Source organism: Aedes aegypti, chromosome 3, assembly GCF_002204515.2.
Source record: "Aedes aegypti strain LVP_AGWG chromosome 3, AaegL5.0 Primary Assembly, whole genome shotgun sequence".
Classification (NCBI taxonomy): Eukaryota; Metazoa; Arthropoda; class Insecta; order Diptera; family Culicidae; genus Aedes; species Aedes aegypti.
In genome coordinates, this window is record NC_035109.1 from 377,627,321 (window position 1) to 377,651,394 (window position 24,074).

Sequence of the window (24,074 nt, forward strand, 5' to 3'; positions counted from 1 at the left end):
TCTCAAAATCCTCTTGAAATCCATTATGATCTCTCCTTCCATTATGACCCCTTGTTGGGGCAACGGTTCGGGAGTGGCAGGATGTGGCTTCGAAAGGACCCTACTTCAATGACAACGACTCACCTATCCAACGAGAAATGGTCATCAAGGCACCAGACAGTCTGCGTAGTTCCTTCTTCGGGTTACAATCGGTGAACAGGAACGGAGAATACCTTCACTTTAAATAACTTTATTAATTTTTACCATGCACTGCACTACAATTTGGGTTAAACTATATTCCAACTGGTTCGGTTGACTTTCTGATAACGACTGACTTTATTTCTGTATTTAACGACTTACTACCTACTAGAGTATAGAGCTGATTTCTATCAATGTAATGGTGAATAGCGTAGTTTCGATTTGACATTAGTCGATCTAATGGATATCTGGATTCTACATTACGAATTATACCCGGTCCTGAACATCACCGCCACCTTGAAATATTCAATTTCAATAATTCAATGCAATGGTATCAACTATTTCTACGCGTCACTAAAAGATTTCAAATGAATATCATATAAAAGGAAACAAAGTGTAAATGTTGCTTAACTGATTACTAACACTATCGCACTTTATCTTTCTTCTAGACGTTTCCACTACCAATGTACTGCTGATTGCTGGATCTGTGTCGCTATCATCTTAGTCGGCGGTTGTGTCATTTAAATTTTCGTCGGCTTGAGGCACACACTCCAGGTCATCATAGGAAGGCAGCAAACAAATTTTTGTTATCGGCCGTTTGATTATACCACGAGCAGTCCTCAAGGTCACTACTCGAGTCAGCTGATCGTTGCCGGGATGGGTATCGACGATGCGGGCGAGTGGCCACTTCACTGGATGTTGCTGTTCGTCGACGAGGATCACCAACCGGCCGGGGAGAAATGCATTATTCGGCTTGCTGTTCTTGGTGCATGGTTGCAGCTCCTGTAAATATTCGCTTCGCCAATGATGCCAAAACTGCTGATATGTCCGCTGTGTCGCTTGGAGACGATCGAGCATGCTGATAGGAGCTTTGGTAAGATCCTGTTCGGGGACTGCGTGCATCGTTGATCCTATTAAGAAGTGAGCAGGAGTTAGGCACGCCAGGTCGTTTGGATCTTCCGAGAGGGGCACTAGCGGCCGGCTGTTCATTGCTGCCTCTATTTGGGTCAATAGGGTCGCCATCTCCTCGAATGTTAGACGAGAGTTTCCGAGTTGGCGATACAAATGGGTTTTGGCAACTTTAACAGCTGCCTCCCATAATCCACCAAAATGAGGCGCCTTTGGTGGACAGAGGTGCCAGTTGATGGTTTCGGTTGCGCAAAAGGAGTGGATGCTTTCGGCGTTGTCCTGAAGCAGACGATATACTTCCTCCAACGTATTTTTTGCTCCCTCAAAATTTTTCCCGTTGTCGGAGTAGACATCGGAAGGACGACCACGACGGGATACAAATCTGCGGAATGCCGCCAGGAAAGCTGAGGTCGATAGGTCCCCAACGAGCTCGATGTGGACGGCTTTAGTGCTGAAACACACAAAGATGCAGATGTAGGCTTTCGCTGGTTGTGCTCTTTTGTGGATGGCTTTCAGGTACACAGGCCCAGCGAAGTCAACTCCGGTGATGCTGAATGGTCGGCTCGGACGGATGCGATGAACAGGAAGCTGGCCAAGCTATTGCGTTGCTGGAACGGGACTTGCTCGTGTGCAGCGGAAGCAGGCATGAATGATGCTTTGGACTAACCTTCGTCCGCGGATAGGCCAAAAGTTTTCGCGCATTGCGGCTAATGTGAGTCGGCCGCCACCATGGATTAGCCGTAGGTGATAGTATTTAGCGAGAAGGCGTGTGTAGGGATGAGGATTTGGTAGGAGGATAGGGTGCTTAGTGATGTATGGTTGCTCTAACAGATTTAATCTCCCTCCTACTCTAATTATACCGTCAGGGTCGATTATAGGGCTTAAGCGTCGAATTGGCGACTTTTTCGAAACTGCATTGCCATTGTGGAGGCATTTTAGCTCTTCCTTGAAACCATCAGCCTGAACCAACTTCACCAGTACTAGTTGGGCCGCGGTGAGCTCGGCTTGTGAAAGGATTCGTCTGGGTAGCGGACTACTATTGGAGGAAAGAGTGCGACATTTTTCACGACAGCGGTGGATGAATCGCAAACAGTATGCAGTGATGCGGACCATTGATGTATGCGAGGAGAACCGAGCGAAATAAGGATTAGGGTCGATGGGTTCGCTTCTGGCTGCTGCTACGATGAGCTTTCGGCGTTCTTTTCCATCCGTTGGATAATTTGGCACTCTTTCACACGGCCATTGCTGTTCGGGTAGTGAAAGCCATTTGGGTCCGTGCTTCCACTCTTTGCATTGAATGAAATCGTCGATTTCCATGCCTCGCGAAACGTAGTCGGCGGGATTCTGTTTACCAGCTACGTGGTTCCAGTGCGCTCCGTGACTAGCTGATTGAATAGCTGAAACACGATTGGCCACAAAAGTCTTCCAGGTGTTGGGAGGAGCTCGAATCCATTGGAGTGTCACGGTGGAATCACACCAAAAGTAGGAAGCAGAAACGTCGATTTGGAGTGCTTCGCTGATTTTGGAATGCAATTTCGTTGCGAGTTCGGCTGCACACAATTCTAGTCGAGGGAGGCTGATGCGTTTTAGTGGAGAAACTCGTGATTTTGATGCAAGTAGGTGGACGGCTATGTTACCCTGGGAATCTATGGATCGGGCATATGTGCATGCACCGTAGGCCGATTCTGACGCGTCGGAAAAAGAATGTAGCTGGATCGTCGCCTTCGGAAGTAGAGCATAACGTGGTACGTGAAAGTTAGAGAGATTCGGCAACTGTTCTGCGTAGCTTTTCCATTTGCTAGCGATCGATTCCGAAACTGGATCATCCCAGCCACATGGCTGTAACCAGAGGAGCTGCATCAACATTTTCGCACGGATGACAACTGGCGAAACGATCCCCAAAGGATCAAAAAGCTGCGATATTCCGGATAGGATGACTCTTTTTGTGATTGGTCCATGGGTTGGTCGTATGGCGGCCTCAAATCGGAAGATGTCCGCCTCGGGTTCCCAACTTATCCCTAGAGCCTTGATTGTCTCGTCTTTATCGAATTGAATTGCGGACTGAGTACCGATTTGGTCAGATTCCAGTCCCTGAAGAACTTCAAGTTTGTTGGATGTCCACTTCCTCAAACAGAATCCTCCCTTTGCCATCAGTTCCCCTAGCTCAGTCCTCAGTTGGATCGCTTCCGGGATCGATTGCGCACCACCGATAAAGTCGTCTACATAAAACCCTTTCCTAATTGCGGTCCTCCCAGTGGGTAAGTATCTCCTTCATCGTCGGCTAGTTGAATTAAGGTGCGTGTTGCAAGGAAAGCAGACGGTGCCATACCGTACGTCACGGTAAGGAGGCGGTAGGTTTGAACTGGACCAGTTTTGTCGAATCGGAACAAAATTTGTTGGAAAGGGGTATCGTCGGGGTGATGCAAAATTTGGCGATACATTTTTGCAACATCGCTCACCACAGCTACAGGGAAGGTTCGGAAACGGAGACAAATTGCATGAAGATCGTCCTGCACTACAGGTCCTACAAGTAACGCTTCATTCAGTGAGTGACCTGAAGACGTCTTGGCGGAGGCATCAAAAACGACCCGTACCTTTGTCGTTGTGCTAGAGTCTTTAATCACGGGGTGATGGGGTAGGAAACATTGCATTGCGCCGTCTAGTTCATCATCGGAGACCAAACGCATGTGGCCTAATTCCAAATACTCACGCATGAATTTATGGTATTCTTCTTTAAGATGGGAGTCACGATCAAGTCTCCGTTCGAGCAGCTCAAAGCGACGTAACGCAGTGGCTTTGGATTCCCCAACAAGTTCCTCGAAATTGGATTAAATTGGTAATCGCACTATATACCGCTCTTCGGAGTTTCGACTGACAGTGGATGCATAAAGTTCCTCGCAGTTTTTCTCGTCTAATGAGTAGGCAGATCGAGTTGGAAGCTCTTCAATCTCCCAAAAACGTTCCTTCGAGTGAGACCAAGGACATGGTGAAGATGGAACAAGCGGATGCTTCAGGAATTTTCTTAGGAATATTGGCCGCACCAGAGACTATCCAACCAAAGGTGCTATCTACCAGTAGAGGTAACGATTCTGACAATTGAATTCTGGCAGCTGATGTGAAACATGAGAAGAAATGTTCGTTGCCAATGATCATGTCTATACCAGAGCTCTTATTAAAGTTTGGATCGGCGTAGAAGAGGTCCTTGGGAAGATTCCAGTCGTCGGTGGACACCTCGTAGGCAGGGAGCCTAGGAATGACGCTTTTTAGGACCAAAAAGTCAACATCGAGAGCAATATCTTCCTTTCGTGAGCGGATCTGGGTTCGGACAGAGTTTCTTGCCTGCTGTGGCTTTTCACCAACACCGTGAATCAAAACATTTACTCTGCTGCGTTGCAATCGCAGAATCTGGGCCATGTTCTCGGAGATTATATTTGGCTGGGATGCACAATCCAAGAGAGCTCTTGCCATATGCTCTTGACCGTAGCAGTCGACGACTTTGAGAACCACAGTCAACATAAAAACGTTTTTTCCACAACCTTGCATCGGGATGCTACATACGCTCTCTTCTGGTTCGGACAGTGTAGACGCTGATAGCAGTGGAACTGGCTCAGCGGTGGCCACGTTGGTGTGTACGGTGGTCTTGGAGGCATTTGAAGGAGACGGAAAAACATTAGCACGGGTGGAGTTCTCTGTGTAGGCAGAGTGAATCAACGAATGGTGACGTTTTTGGCAAACTTTGCAGCTATACTTCGAATTACAGTTTCGGGCCAAATGATCATTACGGAAGCAGTTGAGACAGAGGCGTTTGGAGTTGAGTAGATTCATCTTCTCGGCGATCGGCAGTTTCTCGAATTTGAAGCACCTTATTAGAGGATGACGTTGGTCGCAAGCGTAGCATTTCATCGACAAACCTTCAACGGCTGCATGGGAGGAAACTTTCATAGGGATTGGCCTTTTGGGGAACGAGGCATGTGGTTGCACTGGGGTTGATTGGTGGTATTGGTTAACGGAAATCGATTCGAGGACCCGCATACGACGCTGGAGGAATTCGACGAGGCTCTTGTATGTGACAGCATTCAAGGTAGACGCGTAGTCCTCCCAGGCCTTCAGGGTGTCATCGTGCACTCGTGTACACAGGATATGTTCTAGGATGGTACTCCATGACTCGACAGGCTCACCCAGTTGACCTAGAATCTTTACATGTCGCTCGAAATCATCAACTATGGCATGCAAGGCGGACGCTGACTCTCTCTTCATCTTCGGACAGTCCAGCAAGGCTTGTAGATGACGCTTCCTAAGGAGATACTCGTTTGCGTAACGGGAGACGAGAGCGTCCCACGCCAATTGGTAATTAGCAGCGCTGATCCCAATCGACTCAATTAATTGAGCAGCCTCGCCCTTGATAGCAGCTCTTAAATAGTGGAATTTTTGGATGTCCGCCACATCCGGGTTCGCGTGTATTAGTGCCAGAAATGTGTCGTGAAAAGCTAACCAGTCTTTGTAGTCCCCAGAGAATTCAGGCAATGAGATAGTAGGCAGTTTCAAACCCTTTAGAGTGGAAGAAGCCCCAGTGGTAGCGGTTTGAGGGAGATTTCCGTGCACAGTGATAGGAGCAGGAAGTTTAGAGCGTAGAAAGGCTTTTATTTTGAAGAGCAGAGTTTCAAAGTTAGAGCGATAGGATAAATTTCTCACCATGCCTTCGCTACTTTCCTCCATTTCCTCCAATTCGGCCTGCACGTCCTCCAACCCCTGCCAGATCACATCTAGGTTCTCCAGCCGTAATTCGACCTCGAGCTTGTCCCGTTCCTCCTGATATTGCGTCATAAACTGCTCCGCCCGTCCCAGCGAGGCTAGCAGGGTGGTGCGACGGGATGTCAAGATCTGCTTACGGCGTTCGTCGTCCATGATTTCAGCGAGTTCGGGAGTCTATCGAATGAAAGACCAGGGAGCACTGGCGCAAAAGAAAATAATCTCTTGGAGAGGTTCTCACCTGACCAAGGCAGTCAATATGCCTTGTATATTCCAAAAAACAGGAACTTAACGAAGAACGAGTGGATGGGCTGTACTTGGGTACTGCGGCGTAGTCACGGATTGTCCACCAGTGCAGCAAATGAACACGTCGGATAGATCTCGCTCGGATTTCGTCCTGTTGTGAGTCGCAGGCTTTATTGCTGCATACGCTGATGTGAATCACCACGGCGTGGTTAAAATCGCAGAAATCGGAAACGTAATGCACGGGTCTCGTTTGTAGCACGGCGTACGGGATCAACTCGAGAATGGCGGGCTTTCACTTTCACCGATAGGGTAGATTGGCTCAATCGGCATGCACATGCAAAGCAAAAAGGATCTAAAAAGCACCAGCAAACACGGGAAAAGTAGGTTGGACAGGCAATTACCTTTTGCCTGTTCTCAACAGGCCTTGTATTTTTTGTAAAAGCAGGAACACTCCAGGAATTTGAAGCGCCAGGTCAGATGGTACCACAATGGCGGTTAGCGTCGCTACGGGTCACAATAGGTCCTCTTTTTTCCTATTCAGGGTAGGCTTTGATGGCGGAATACTCAATAGCCGGATGGCTAGTATGGCGTCGAGAATTGTCCACAATACAGGTGGAACAATCGGTATTGTCCAGTCCTTGGCGTCAAAGATGGCGAGTCAAGCGGGCTTCGTTGTCCCGCGGATGGAAGGCGAATACGGTCGGAGATGTCTTCGCCGGAAAGAATTGCCACAATCCTGGTCACGGCACCAGTTTTATGTTGGGGCAACGGTTCGGGAGTGGCAGGATGTGGCTTCGAAAGGACCCTACTTCAATGACAACGACTCACCATCCAACGAGAAATGGTCATCAAGGCACCAGACAGTCTGCGTAGTTCCTTCTTCGGGTTACAATCGGTGAACAGGAACGGAGAATACCTTCACTTTAAATAACTTTATTAATTTTTACCATGCACTGCACTACAATTTGGGTTGAACTATATTCCAACTGGTTCGGTTGACTTTCTGATAACGACTGACTTTATTTCTGTATTTAACGACTTACTACCTACTAGAGTATAGAGCTGATTTCTATCAATGTAATGGTGAATAGCGTAGTTTCGATTTGACATTAGTCGATTTAATGGATATCTGGATTCTACATTACGAATTATACCCGGTCCTGAACACCCCTTTTTAACTTAATATTCAGTTATGTGGTTCACGAAGCATTTATTAGTATCCAAGAACTTTGTAGGTGAACAATAGTTCAATTCCAAGACTTTGACCCCCCCCCACCTTGGAAGGGTTTTCCAAGGGGTGGTGGTCATACTAGATTCCAGTAGGGCCTTTAGAGGGAAACTAGCTGTTTTTTTATATAACTCTTCATCCTCTGAATATTGTTCGTATTTAACAATTAAAATTTTGTTTTTTATTCTCTAAATCTTCTTTTAATTCATTATGATCTTCCTCTTCTATTATGACGCTCTGTTTACACCTCCATATGAGATTCAGGAGGATGCGATCCAAGGGACCATCGAGGAAGCCTTTTACTATGGTTCTCTAAATCGGTATCGAGATACGAAATATCGAGTAAGCGATAGTTGATTGTAGTATACTTTTATCTAACAATTTACCGTCCTTGATTTTAAACAGTTTGAATTCTGTTTCAAATCTCTTTATATCTCACAACAGTCCAAAATGAGTTTCTTCTATTATGACCCCATTTTACACTCTTGTGGGAATTTCTTAACAACCAATTGGTTTTAAGGAGACAAAAGTTGAGCTCCAACATATCGGATTTTAGTAGGAGTTCAGTAGGAGAGATGGCTGACAGTATAATTTTATATAATTTCTCTACGTTCCTAAATTTCTTTAATTTAAATTTTAACTTGTGTGTCTCAAGCATCAAATTATGTGTCTCTAGTAGATTTGGGGTTGCTGTTCCTGATTCCGTTCTCAGAAATGTTCCAGCACATCACAATTTGTAGCTACAGGTCGCCAAAGTTGTATAAAGCACTGTTTTCACTGATATTTACATGAAATTTAAAATATGATTTACCATTTATTTTTGTTATCTAATCTACCAAGCATGCAATATTAGGGCGGTTCAAAATTTAAAAATGTTTGAGAATTCAATCTCCCATATGTTCCTTATCATCCTTACCATAAAAATAGTGTTCTGTGAAATTTTCAGCCTTCTAGGTGATGATTTAAAGGTGGCCCAAAGGCAATGTAGGTTTGTATGGAAATAAAAATGGAGAAATTTTGAGAAATGTTCCAAACACGCTGGTACTGTAATGTAAGTACAAACTTATTATCCCATAGTAAAAATTCATTCGTCAAAACATACTGAAGAAATTTGCTGAAGAGAGAAATTCAATCCGACGGATAGCAGAAGAGATATTCATGAGTTTGTTTGCTATTATTTAGCTTAATATAGGATTATAGCCCTGCAAACATGTACAAAAATCCCAAACAAAATAAGCTCAAGAGGGGTTTGTTTCTTCACCAACATCCTTCATTAAGGTTTGAAGAATGGGTTTTTAATATGGGATGATGAGTTTCTACTTACATTACAGTACTAACGTGTTTGGAACATTTCTCAAAATTTCTCCATAGTAATTTCCATATAAACCTACATTGCCTTTGAGCCACCTTTATATCACCACCTAGAAAGCTGAAATTTTCACAGAAAACTATTTTTATGGTAAGGATGATAAAGAACATATGGGAGATCGGATTTTCAAACATTTTTATATTTTGAATCGGCCTAATGCAATATATACCTTTAACTTTTATTTCTGATATAGTTTGGTTGAAAATGCACGATAAAATTTAGATTAAATCGTTTTTTTTCCTACATGCTTGCAGTCTCCCAATGTCTTAGTCAGGGGTCAATCGATTTTGTGGGGAGTCTGGATGATCAACTGGAACCCAAAATATCACTCCTCGCTTTACCTTGAAGTTAATTCAATAAATACCAGTAAATCAATGTAGATTTACTGCACAATATCATGTTGTTTTTGCATCTGCATCCTCTAATAATAGATCCTACCATACAAGCTTTCTGCTCTTGCAATCCCAATCCCTGTGTATTAATGTCAAAATGTCACTATGTAACATAATCTGAAAAATCCCTATTCGACCAATTTTTCGACTAAATGTCCATTGAACCAAATATCATATGCTTCTTGAAACAATCAAATTTTTTTCGATCAAATGTCATAGCTTGTTCTTAAGACATAGTTTCGATTTTTTGTTAATAAGTGGATACAGACATTTTATTAATTAACATTAAATTTTGCTTCAATGCCCTCAATATGATTTTTGAAAGTTAAATTTATATCTAGCATGAGCCCTAGATACTTAACTACTGACCAATTTATTGGAACCCTCTCATCGTAACAACATGTCTACTTGAAGGTTTCGAATAAAGAGCTTTTAGTTTATGTGGGAATATTATTAGTTGAGTTTTGGAAGCACTAGGACAATTTTTCCATTTTTGCAAGTACAAAGAAAAAATATTCACATTGTTTTGCAATCTACTACAGATGACACGCAGGCTTCGTCCTGTGTCATCCTCAAACAAATATCTTTGACCTCTCTGAAGTAACTCAGGCAAGTCAGATGTGAAAATATTTTATAATAAGTATTGGTCCCAAAATGCTGCCTTGAGAAACATCAGCTCTTACAGGAAGTCTTTCTTCTTCTTCTTCTTTCTGGCGTTACGTCCCCACTGGGACAGAGCCTGCTTCTCAGCTTAGTGTTCCACTATTAGCACTTCCACAGGTAGTAACTGAGAGCTTACTATGCCAATGACCATTTTTACATGCGTATATCAAGGAAGTCTTTCAGACCTGGAATTCTGATAATAAAACTGAAGTTTACGATTCGACAGATAACTTTGAAATATTCTAACAATGTATGTTGGAAAATTAAAGTTTTTTAATTTTAAAATCAAGCCTTCATTCCAAACACTGTCGAATGCTTTTTCTATGTCAATAAGAATAGCCTCAACATTTGTTGGAACGAATGAAATTCATGTTCATTATGTTCATAATGACCTCTTCAAAAAGAATCAGTAAGGAGGAAAGCAAACTGATTGGACGATAGCTAGAAGGTTCTGCAGGATTTTTGTCTGGTTTTACAATTGATACAATTGGGAAAATATGGCAACCGAAAACATTTGTTAAATATATCCACTAAGAATGATAAGATTCTTTCTGGAAGCTTCCATCAGCGCCAGGGGCTTTCATGTTTCATTTTTGATAATAGTTCTCACTTCTTTCAAATCAGTCTCCTAGAAGCTTTTTCGCAATTAGTTAGTAAAGATTTGTTTTCCTTTTTCAATGTCGGTTTTGGTCCCTGAGGTTTTTTTCTTTCAAAATTTTAGATAATTTCCAAAAGGGTTTAGAGCCAGGATCCAATTGAGAAATTGTATATTCCAAATTTTATTTCTTGATTTAAAAAAAACCTTTTCGTTATTTCTTTCTGCAGATCCTGCCATATCGTTATCATAGCAGGATTGCGAGTGCGTTGAAATTGCGTTTTTCTCAAGTTTTAAAGATGGATCAAGAGTTTAAGAGTATCTCTATTATTTGTATTTTACTTCACATTTGGTATTGCAACGTCGCTTATTTCAATAATGGTACATTGACTGTTTTGCACCATATTACCCTACTCATACGTGAGAGCCTACATCGCACCACAGCTCTAGCACCACCGGTAGGATAATTAATGCACTTACCTCGTAAAGACTGGCAGCTGCGAGCCCATAATTTGCAGCCGAGCGAACAGGAGCGCCACGGTGGCCACGCACAGGACGGCCAACCGTCGGGTCGCCTCATGTGGCCACCATCCGCTGGGCAGGGCCAGCGATTTCCCACTCAACACCGACCGGGCCAGGTGGTAGATGTCGCTCAGGCGGATCTGCAGAATAGAGATGGGAGAAGAAAATGTTGGATTAATCGGTCGACTGGAGTCCCGATCAGAAATATAGAACACAATTATAACACCGTTATACAACCAATTGTAATTTATATCAACACTTGATATGTTTTAATATATTGCTTTCGAGTGTTTTGTAAACTTCACATAAAAATTATTAGAATATCTGTTATAACTGTGAAAAGTATGTTTAAAAGAAATCAAAAATTAATTCCAGAATTGGAAACGGAAAATAAAATACAACTAACAAATTACGAAAAACCTTTAAAAACATACAAAAGTATAACAAAATTCATTATTAGATATTTTATATCTTGTTTATAGAACATATTGTTATAATTTCTCATTGAAATTAAATTGATTGTGTCTCTTTATTTGGACCAGTGGAATAAAAAGCATTGTATTAAACAAATCAAGCTGCCATAATTTTGTTAAACATTATTGATCGGGTTTGGTGTCGCGGCACAAGTGGATTATTCGCGCGGCTTGATCAGGAAAAATGGCGAGCACGAAACGAGTCCCTGCTCGCATACCTCATAAATTAGATGATTTTTCACGAAGCGAAAGTCTCGTACAATCTGAGCTTCATAGTGAGCCATCACATCCATCGTCAACGGTTGCCGTTGTCGCGTTCACGAATCCTTACCGTATACGTTATACCGTATACCTTACGGTATATACTACCTAGCGATGCGAAGGAAAAGCATTCCGAGGCCTCATCCAACTAATGGAATTGTGTGATACATGATGTGACTATCATGATCCCCTTGAGATTGTCGCTGTGCAAGTGCGTGTAGGTAAGACCGTCTGAGTCTGAGCGTGAGGTGTTCTAAACTTGTCGTTCTACGATGATGTGGATGGGAAAAATTCAACTCAAAGACGAACCAACCTTTGCGGTATTTCCCCTTAAGAAGGTTCTCAAACCATCTTACTTTCTATGGGTAAGCTGCAACGCCTGAAACCTGTCTGGCCACTTTTGAACCGGTACCTATTCGGATATCCCGAGTCAATCTTTGAAGGTGCAAAACATCGAAAATCTTTTATTATTGATGGAAAAAAATCCCAAAGAGCCAATTATTTTCGAATTTCATCTCTCAATCTTCCATGCCTTCATCCTTTTGTCTTTCGAAATTTTGTCCCAAAGCTGCTTCAAACCATTTTTTTTTAGATTTATAAGTTCTGTTCTTTCTTGAGACGGTTAAGAAAGTTTTGATAACTTGGTAATCTCTGATAATATAGGATTTACATTTTCGCAAAACCATCCAGCTCGAATCACAACGAAAAGAAAACTTCAAAGGTTTGGGAACCCCTACTCCACTTTCGGGAAAGAGGCCCATCTAGCGAGAAGAGCATTCCTGTGGTCCCGTCGGTCAGGAGGCACAGGGCCGGATCGCCTGGTAGTGTGGTAGTACGGCGGTGAAACACGACCGGTGGGAGCTTTAAATTACATTTTCATTCCAGCTGACGGAGACCTACCATAACATCTACCTATGAATCTACTAGGGAAAGCACACGAGGTGCTTCTTTCACCTCACGTCGTTAGTGAGAGTGCGAGTGTGTGTTTTCTTAGGAAGGATACTGTTTATAAAAGCATAACTGTCTCATGTGGATTTGCAGACTTATACCTTTTTTATCAAAACTTTTATACTTCTATATATACTTTTATACCATGATGCATCAGTATCCGGATGTAGAAGCAGTGCCTAATACTAATCTATGCATATTTGTGTTAAATTTCATTATCGTATACCTTGTTTTCATCTCCGGGCATATGAATCAAAAAACTAGACGCTCTTGAATCAAAATTTACCTAGATAAATTCAAATAAAATTATGAGAATTGCACAACATCATTTAAAGTTCATTGCATAGATGACCATTATACATTATGTTTTTTCGTTCATTGCATAGATGTACTAGATAATTATGAACATATGTATGAAAAAACAAACTCAGTTCGGTTAAGAAGGCCGTCGCGAGCAGATGTGTCCTATTCAGTTCCGCGAATTCAGACGATTGTGATTTTTTTTTCATTTCAAAGGGTGATAGTGAAGCCGGTGTTTTGAAAATCGGGATAGCAATTGCTGTCGAAGAAATAATGTGTGATCTACTTGAAGCAGTGAATTTTCTAATGAATGGCACATAAGTTGAAGAAAATTAGCGATTCTTTTCTTAGAAGCTATTGTATGAGCATGGAGGGCCGAACGGCAGAGAAAACGAACTGACTTGTGAGTGTATGTGTGAATTAAAGTTGAAGAAAAAAAAATGTGATTCGTTATGGGAAAACAACGATGGTTATGCTGAAAAATCTGGTGAGTTTGTTCCGATCACATTGCGCTACTATATGCGCAAATATTTCCTTCCAGCTTTCGACGCGTTTCCGATTAAGGCAATATTCCTAGCGGATTTCGAAATTATGGAGTAAACAGCAAAACCAAAGTGCGTAGTCATGAGGGAGAAATTGTAATTGTGGATGTGAAAGCGTACTATTGACATATCCACCGATCAAACGAACTTGCTCGGTTCGGGGGATCTGACACTTGAGCGGGGCATACTTCTGAATGTTGAATGTGCTCAGACCCCGCTCAAGTGTCAAAGTTCCCGGACCAAGCGAGTTCGGTTCACTGGTGAATGGGTCAACGTGCGTATTTTCAAAATTGTATCTGTGTGGGTGACTCGAAGCATGCTGTCCAGTTGCACGGATTTATCATGATGTTGCTTGTACGCTGCGGTAGGTCGGTCTATACCGAAATGCTGTTGCTCGTGTGGAGAGCATGCAAAAAGCACCGATTTTCCGTATCAAGTCCACATGTATTTGTGTTATGAGTGTATGATGCGGCATGGCCTACGATGTTTTTTTTTTCCCCATTTGCATTTGATTTGTCGCTGAACTGATGTGACAGACTACGGCCAGGGTTGGCAGATTTAGATATCGAATGAATTAAATGAATTAAATGTTTCTATGTATCGATGATTAATTGTAGGAATCAGACAGGTTTTATAACATGCGAACAATCTTGGAGACGAACAATTGCCGTAACATTGTATTTTTAATGAAAATGGTTTAGTTGATTCAAATTTTTGTAGAGCTTAACCTGCCCAATTTCTCCTGTTTAATTTGTTTAAACATTTTTTTTTATATTGACAACGGTTTATTGTATTATTTTAACTATTAGAGATGCTTTTTACCTTTTTCACATTTATTCCATTTTCACTTGGGCCTTTATAAAGTTAACAACCATACTACAGTCAAACCTCCAAGAGTCGGTATTGAAGTCATATTCAAATATTCTTTGGAAGGCTGTTTGAGGAGACCATCATCGAAACCATGATTATTTATCTATTCAATGTAGTATGGTTCCATGAGTCAATATCAAGTAACAAATTCGACTCATGGAGGATTTACTATATTTTCATTCCAATATAATCATATATATATAACAACACATTTCTCGTTAAACTACAATAATACGATGGAATCACAAAAATATTGGGTGTTTGTGTTAGAATTCTTAATTCCAGTTTAATTTGACGGGTTCTCTAGATGGCAAAGCAGTTCACACACAATTTGACATCACAGTTCATCATCATCTATAGTCGAATAATTAAAATATCTAGCATTAAGTCAATCTGCAACTTGCATCGTTTTCGTGCTCAATCACTATTCCCACAGGATTCCATTATTCGATCAAGCACCGTGCTTTCAACATAGGGCGCACACGTTTTCACAATCGCAAATTGTTGTGCTTTGGTGTTCTATTATATTACTGGTTATGAGTGAAAATATATTTTTTATGTGAAATTTATGTAATTCAATGATTCGTTAATATTATGTTACACATATGCATTCGAGTGAGTGCATCAGGGCAGCGGGTAATACCCGTGCAATACACGAGAATGGAGTTGACCAACATGACAGTATGTAGGAGATAAAATATTATATAATACATTCTTTATAGTAAGCAGGTTAATCTACTTTAACTGCTGTAGCAAAAATGAACATCACAACAAACCTTCGCATGGCAAGTTTAACATATATTTTAAACTAAACAGTTCATTAATATTTTACAAGCCTTGAAGTAGATTCTAAAATTTCCCGGGTTCGTCAACGTGTATGAAGAAAAAAAGGATTTACTAAATTTATTATATTCTCACCACATAAATCTTTCTTGTAGGTATTCTAACAACGAAACAAAGGCGGTTCCAGTAGGACAAACTCGTTTTATTATAGTTGTTTTATTCCTTTTTAATTTATTTATAATTATTTTTTTTGATTGCTTGCTCCAATATTATTATTTAATACTGTCATGCGAGGGGATATTGGGCCATGGGGGTAACTATGGGCCATTACTTTTACAGCAAACAAATACAATAATAGAGTAAGGTGGGGCAAAAGTTCGACCTTAGTGGTATAATCAAAGTTTCCATGAAAATAATAACAAACGAAACAAAACAAATACCATACAGCGAACCTCCAACATGGCTATAACTTTGCTGAACAAACTTGTGTCAAAATATTTACCCATTTTTAGTTATAACAGTTTCAAAATTGATTGTCTTAAACGAACTTTGGTGGGGCAAAAGTTCGAATCTAGTGTGGGGCAAAAGTTCGTTGGCTAAAACACAAAATATCAATACTTTTATGCCAGGCATACTTTATATCAGCCGTAAACTTATGTTTTCCGAAAAATACACACTAAATTTTCATCAAACAATGCCCAAAAGAGGGTTAAATGTAATACACCCAAAAAATAGCAGTTTTTCGCAAAATTAAGTGAAAATGTACAATTTTTGTGACATTTTTCACACGATCAGGCAAATTTCGCTAAATTTGAAGATAATATGTAGATTTCAGGAAATTTGAAAAAAATTCCGTGGGTTTATATATGGGTCGAACTTTTGCCCCGCAGATTCGAACTTTTGCCCCGCTATGGGCCAAAAATTGATTCCAACTATTTATGGAAAAACTAATACACGTCAAAGCATCCTTATAATAGGCCTAGAAACGCGCTCACATAAAATATTGAAAAATATTTTATCTTCATTTGGTTCCATGCATCGAAAGTTTGACCAAATATTACAATATTTACGTCGAAAAACAACAAATTGCCATAACTTTTCCAAAACTCAATCGATTTTTATGACATTTGCAGTGAAAGTCTCTTACTTGAGTAGCATTCGAACCACCATGACATTTTTATGTTTTGATTTGATTTGAGCTAGAAATCTTAAAAAGAAACTCTTGCCCCACTCGAACTTTTGCCCCACTTTACTCTAATGGCAACAATGTAGGTAGTTTCAAAAATACGTTAGAAACTGAGACGAGACTCGCGAAGACAGTCTTCTTTTTCTGTGATTGCTGAGTTTTTTTCTTATTCCACTTTGTGTTTATACCAATTATGCGCATGCTGTTCAAATCCTCACATGAACCTCTCAGCAAAAATGGATTGAGTTTGCATCACATTGAATCATAAATAGCCGTTTGAGTGAAATTTCATGCCAGCAAACGTAGCAGACATTAGAAATAATTAATCTTCTGCTTAGATTCATCAGCAACTTTGGAAAAAACTGCTCCGTCGACTGAGGTTTTTAATAACAGTTTACTTTGAACACAATACTTTTCACTTTTTCAGCCATAAAAACGGTGGGCTGCATTTGACGTTTCGTTGATATTTTTCCTCTTCGCGAGTCTCTCTCAGGTTAGAAATAGCCAAATGCTAGCCCATATTAATCATGTCACGCCCTAGGTCCAATTTCACCCCACATGGCAGTATATTATATTTCGTTATAAAACATTCCACTATTACTACATATAATAAATTATGGGGAGGGAGGGGAACATCAGGGCATCATTGAAGTGCAGCTGGACGATGGAGTGGAGTGCCAGCCGGAGTCTAGAAGAATGCGCCGTAACATCCTTGTAGATCTTCTAAACATTGTCATTGTATTTTTTTCAGGCTAGTTGGCACAAACTGTGTTTAATATTTTAATCATCTCTCATTCAACGACTCCAGATTATTGCATGATATCTTACATTTTTATATCTTAAATTATTGCATTTAATTTTATTACATAACAATCATTTAATTAAATCATATAACATGGGTGATATTGGGAGGGTGCATCAGGGCATCATTGAAGTTACAGCTGGACAATGTAGTGGAGTGCCAGCTGGACCATCGCGTGGATAACTTCGCAGATATTGCAAATTTCATTATACTTTCTGTTGGATCATGTTATTGGAAGGTGATTCTATATTTCCCGCGGGTTTCGCGTAAGTGCTTTGACTTACGGGTCCACCATACCCTCTTTTGGCCTTTCAAACAATAGTATGTTGAATTCAGTTTGATAATGAAGGTTGTCCACATGCAGAGCAAGATTCAAGCTAGGATGGTGGCTACCTACTTACATACATATATACAAAGAAACAAGTTTTCAATCTTATTCCTTATAGCTACTAGTCCAGTGGAGGTGCATGAATTACTTATTTATAATTGGTTTGTTATACTAATTCATTGACATAATTTCCAGAAGCATCATGGAGTCATCGGAGATACTAACATAATCACTGCTATTAATATTTCAGCATGTCGTTCTATTCCGGAAATTGTAATTCGTCCTTATTTTGGAGACTACCTAACGAGCTTCAATTCATCACAATTAAAGAATGGAAATTCTGAAACATCTATATCCATATCATATACAACTATAAATTCAATTTTATATATTTTATTATAATTATTTTATTTATTATATGCGGGGTATTGAGAGGGTGCATTACACGAGGAGGAGAGAATAACTCGCCAATAACTTATGCATACCATTTTTTTTTCCTTGTCTGTGGAGCCTTTGACCCACTGCGTCCAATAATTAGGAATATTGTGGTATGACCCATATTTAATTTTGTGCTCATCAAATATCCTCTCACAATTGAGATGTGGTGGACAATAGTTGATGGAGCACGTTATCCCAACTAGGCTCAACTCGTTTTATAAAGTTTATTACCCTGTTTGGATTGCATTGCCAAACTGCATACCATATTTTGGTATCATACCACAATTAGGTATTGTTCAGTTATCAATACCTCATTTTGGTATTATAATGGTATTTGAAAAACATGTTTAAAACAATTAAAAATACTTCATTTTGGTATTCGACAGCTATTGAGGACTGCTGGATGTATTGAATTAGTATTGAAAAATTTCACTTTTATATGAAAATCCATCAAGTATTATTTAGGTATTACAATACCTGATCAAATTATCAGCTTGGTATTTGTAGAATATGCAGATGGTATTATTTGAGGTATTTTACCTCTTATGCAGGGCTCATTCATACCTCATTCAGGTTGTAAGTATTGGAAATTATCTGGTATGGAATACCTCAATTTGGTATTCAGTAGTTATTTTCTTCTGCTCGGGTAGGGCATCAGAGAAGTCACAGATGGACGATGTAGTAGGTGGTCAGCCGGAATCTAGGAGAATGTGCCATCCTTGCACTACATGCTGCTACTTATAAACGACTTTAATGTAATTGTCTTTGTTTACTACAGTAGGCTACAGCGAATGAAACGAAGCGTCGGATGTAATATTATTTTGTTTGTCCTCCCTAAACAGATGGAAGCTGGAAATTTGTTTATTTTTATCATTCTTCCCTCGACTAGCCTAATATCATCAGTAGCACAAATATTCAAAAGAAAAATATATGTCGGCCGATATAATACTGCATGCTGTTTCACTGCGTCATATTTTATTGTTAATACCATTTTATTTTCATATTTTATTATCATATTATTATATATATTATAATCTTATCTACTATATAACATATCACTATAATTGAATTTCTCATGTTTTGGGGAGGGAGGGAGCATCAGGGCATCATTGAATTTACAACTGGACAATGAAGTGGAGTGCCAATCGGAGTCAGGAGGAAAAGTGTTAGTCGTTCGCGGCTAGTACTTTTCTCTCCAACAGTTGTAAAAGATTTGACGCGCCCTTCTTCTAACAAACCTTTCCGTGGAAAGCTTGACAAGTATTGCAAATTCTAATACTCAATCTGTTGGATCATATGGCTGGAAGGAGATTCTCTATTTCCCGCGGGTTTCGCGTAAGTGTTTCTACTTACGGGTCCGCCACCCCCCTTTTGGCCCTTCATACAGCGATATGTTGAATGCAGATTGGTAATAAAATTTGACCTTACTGTTGAGTGGAGCCGCATGCAGAGCAAGACTCAAGCAAGGATTGGTGGCTACCTACATACATACATACATACATATGTATGAAAAAACAAACTCTACACTTTGAGCGTATTTTTTTCCATATAGGACAGTTGTGCTTTGATGGAGAGGATATGTGTTCGTCGGAATGCGTCCCCAGCCAGCTGCTAGTTGGTTTGAGCGAGGTACGGCTGGGAAAGGCGGCGTGAAAATGATACACCTTACTGTTTGCTCAATATAACGCCAGGATCATCGGAAGCACTATCAAGAGTTGGATGCGTTGGGACCGCTGCTGCTACTGCTCCTGTGCCCCTCATATTAAGGATTATGAGCTTTCAGTAAATGGGTGGCGCGGTAAAGAGGGTGCAGCCAGTCGAGAAACATTTATTACTTTATTTCTGTGCCATTTCCCAGCTTTGTGTGGAGTGTACATGGGATGGCTGGTAGATTGTGTGGCGAGGAGTTGTTCCCTGGAGTATGGTGACCATGTTTTGTTTCAAGGTGAATTTTTCCGGATGAAATGCAGTAGACAATAGATAGGCGTACTCTACCGGGTGGAAAAATGTTAAAGTAGAATGGAATAGGGAAAGACACAATGAGGATGATCTAAAGAAAAACCACTTTAATTACACTTCATGTTAACTTGAAGTAAGGACAGCACAACAAGGTATTCTTTATAGGGCATTGAAGGTGTGCTAGCAATTTACAGGGATTGAATCCTGAGAAAATGGAGAGGATCTTTCTAGATTTATCACAGTTCTTGACGCCGCCACTCATCATCAATTAGATACGTCAAACATTCTACTTTGGAATATATGCGCTCTTAGTTGATAATTTTCATGAAAAGCAAAAGTTTGCAAAATTATAAATTACCATGCGCCCCCTTATTTTCTTCACTGTATAATAGGGTGTCAATGAAAATCGATGAATGAAATTTCCGAAATCGATGTCTTAGAAATGCATGAAACGTCGAGATCTGGTGTTATTTGGAAATTTTTTTTCTTGAAAAAATCGACCTTTTGGGACTTAGTAAATTTTTGAGTTGGGGGAGTGAATTGAATTTGAAATGAACGATTTGAATTCAATTGCTGAGAAATTCAAGGCAATAGTATTGAAACATATCCTATATCATTGTTGGTTACTGAAAGCATATTATATGTGATATTTCATTAGGGTGGTTTATTTACTTTCCATTAAGGTGATTATAGAACGAAGCCACACCTAAAATTTTCAAGAGCACAAGACTTGAGAACCAAACAGCGCTCGGCGTACAAAAATCTATCACATTGGTCACCACCAGCAAGCAAGCAATCTGATTGATTTTCAACGCGAACTGTAGTCAGATTCTCCAGTCTTGTGCATTTGAAAATTCAAAGTTTGACTTCGTTTTATAATCACCTTAAAGTGGTCCTTTTTGTTAAAAAATGAAAAAATAAAAAATTGAATTTAATTGAATATTGAAGACAATAGTATTGAAACATCTCTCACATTATCGTAAGCCATTTTCTACATTTAATATGTGGTATTTTATTAGGGTGGTTCACTTATTTTCCATTCCGGTGGGCATTTCTGTCGAAAAATCATAATTTGAATGGGATATTAAAAACAATAGTATTTTATCACCTTTTTCATCATCACAGGGCATTTCCTTCATTAGATTCGTGATATTTTATTAGGGTGGCTCGCTTATTTTCCATTGGTGTTTGCCGAAAATTAAAAAAAAATCAAGAAATTTTGAATTTGATCCTTTTAGTATTTTAACACCTCTTTTATAATCGTAGGCCATTGTCTTTATTTTTGTTTAGAGAAGCTTTAAGTTCCTCTGAATTCATGCGCCTCTAGTTCCATTTGATATGCGACATCATCGTAGGACACTGTTAACATATTTCATTAGGGAGTTTCTCTTATTTTCAATTAGGGTGCATCATTTTTCGTACAGTTTGAAACCATGATTTCTCGAAAAAGCCTCGTCCACTTTCCTTAATTATGGTGCCATTGTAAAAATTTCAACCTTAATATCTACAGACCGAAAAATTATGGTGTGGACTACTACATAATATTTGCGTAATGTTCGACGAAAAATGTAAAGGTAACTTAGTTAACAACAACAGAGTTTTCTAGAAAGCCTTTCATTGTTAGAAAGGTCCTTTTGAAAAGTTTTGCGTGATTTTCATTCGGAATGCAACACTTCACTAAGCTGAACCAGTTCGGAGTCCTCGTCTCATACAAAATCCGCTTGCTACTTCGTGATTTCAGATGCACTCATCTCAGAGATCAAGCATTGAGCCTCAGTGACCTTTCCAATTTAGTTTTGCAAATTCCGAAGGACATTCCAGAGAAAATTTTGAAGGAAATACCGAAGGAAATTCCAAAGGAAATTCCAGAGGGAATTACGAAGGAAATTCCAGTGGAAATTCTGAAGGAAATTTCAGTGGAAATTCCGAAAGAAATCCAGAGGAAATTCCGAAGGAAATTCCAGACGAAATTTCTCAGGAAATTCCAGAGGAAATTTCGCAGGATATTCTAGAGAAAATTCCGAAGGAAATTCCGGAGGAAATTCCGAAGGAAATTCTAGAGAAAATTCTGAAGGAAATTCTAGAGAAAATTCTGAAGGAAATTCCAGAGAAAATTCGGAAGGAAATTCCAGAGGAAATTCCAAAGGAAATTCCAGAGATAATTTCGAAGAAAATTCTAGAGGAAATACGGAAGGAAATTTCAAAGGAAATTCCGAATGAAATTCCAGAGGAAATTCCGAAGGAAATTCCAGAGGATATTTCTAAGGAAATTCCAGAGGATATTCCGAAGGAAATTCCAGAGAAAATTCCGAAGGAAATACCAAAGGAAATTCCAGAGAAAATTCCGAAGGAAATACCGAAGGAAATTTCAGAGGAAACGAAAATTATAGAGGTACTTCCGAAGAAAATTCCGAAATAATTTCAAAGCTTCAAAAGAAATACCAAATCAAATTTAGCATGAAGCTCCAAAAGGAATTCCGAAGGAAACTCCAGAAGTAATTCCGAAGCAAATTGCAAAGTAAATTTCGACGAAAATATCGTAGAAAATTCCAAATCAAATCCCGAAGGTAGCTCCAAAAGAAATTCCAAACGAAATTCCAAAGCAAATCCCGAAATAAATTCCAAAGCAAATTCAAAAAGAAGTTTCATAAAAATAAATCCGAATGAATTTTTGAAGGATGTTCCGAAGCAAATTCCAAAGAAAACACGGACGAAAATTGCGCAGAAAATTCCAAATGAAATTCCGAAGCCAGCTCTAAAAAAAATTGCAAAGGAAGTTCCATAAGAAATTTCAAAGGAACTTCCAAAGCGAATTCCAAAGGAAATTCCGAAGGCAATTCCAGAAGAAATTCCGAAAGAATTTCCGAAAGAAATTTCAAAGGAAATGCCGAAGAAAATTTTGAAGAACTGAAGAAGGAAATTCCGAAAGTAATTTCAAAGAAATCCAAAATAACTTCCTGAAGCAACTTACTGAAAGAAATTCATGAAGAAATTCCAAAGGAAATTCTGGAATAAATGAGATATGAAGTTCCGGAGAATACAAAGGAATTTTAAAGGATACTCCTAAGAAAATTCCGAAAAAACAATTCGAAGGAAATTCCAAAGTAAATTCCGAGAAAGTTTAACGGAAATTCTGATGAAAATTACGTAAAACAGTCCAAAGGAAAATTCCGTAAAAAATTCCAATCAAAACTTCTAAATAAAATTCCGAAATCTCCATAGGAAATTCCAAAGGTAATTCCAAAGGAAATTCAGAGGATACTCTATAACAAATTTGGAAGAAAACTTCAAACGAAATTCCGAAAGAAATTTCAAAGAGAATTTTGAAGGAAGTAATAAAGGAATTCCAAAGGAACTTCTGAAGAAAATTTGATAAGTAGCCTCAAAGAAAACTGCAAAGGAATTTTAAAGGATACTCCTAAGGAAATTTGGACGGAAATTCCAAAGTTAATTCCGAAGGAAACTAAAAAAAATCCAACGGAATTTCCGAAACAAATTTTAGAGGAAATTCTGACGAAAATTGCGTAGAAAATTCCAAAGGAAATTCCGAAAAAAATCCAAAGGAAATTCCGAAGAAAATTCCGTGGAAAATTCCAAAGGAAATTCCAAAAACTCCACAGGAAGTTCCATAAAAAAATTCAAAGCAAATTCCGAATGAAATTCAAAAAGGAAATTTCGGAGAAAAAATCACAGCTCCAAAAGAAATTCCAAAGGAAACTTCAATGGAAACTTTCAAAACATAAGGGAAACCCCGAAAAAAAAAATTAAAAAAAAAACTGAATAAAATTCTAAAAGAAATTCTGAAGCACATTCCAAAGGAAATTCCGATGACAATTCTGAAAAATATCCAAAGCATATTCAAAAGGGAATTTCGAAGGAAATTCCAAAGAAAATTCCAAAGCAAATCCCGAAGCAAATTGCAATGAAAAAAGGAAGTAAAAAGGAAATTTCGCAGAAAATTTCTAAGGAATTTTCTATGGAATATCTAAAGCAAATTTGTAAGGAAATTCTCAAGAAAACTCTGTAGAAATTCCAAAGAAAATTGTAAAGGAAATTTCTAAGAATATACCACACTAAATTTCAAAGGTCCAAAAGAAATCCCAAATGAAATTCCGAAGAAAGCTCCAAGGAAAATTTTGAAGGAAGCTCCAAAGATAATTACACAGAAAATTCCGAAACAAACTCTAGAAGAAATTCGGAAGGAAACTCCAAAGAAAATTCCAAAGCAAATTTCGAAGGAAACTCAAAAAGAAACTCCGAAGTAAATTTCGAAGAAAATTCCAATAAAAAGTTCAGAATGAAATTCCGAAGGACACTTAATTTCGAAGAAAATA

At 39.2% G+C, this 24,074-nt stretch overlaps 1 protein-coding gene across 5 annotated transcripts in view; it reads right to left on the reverse strand.

The window, feature by feature from the left end:
• LOC5567482 (transmembrane and TPR repeat-containing protein CG4050) overlaps positions 1 to 24,074 on the reverse strand; it is a 920,140-nt gene that overhangs the window by 191,951 nt on the left and 704,115 nt on the right. For all 5 annotated transcript variants that reach the window (XM_021852555.1, XM_021852557.1, XM_021852556.1 and 2 more), the window contains exon 8: positions 10,809 to 10,990. In XM_021852555.1, the coding sequence (XP_021708247.1) occupies positions 10,809 to 10,990 (182 nt within the window). The remainder of the gene's footprint in view (positions 1 to 10,808; positions 10,991 to 24,074) is intronic.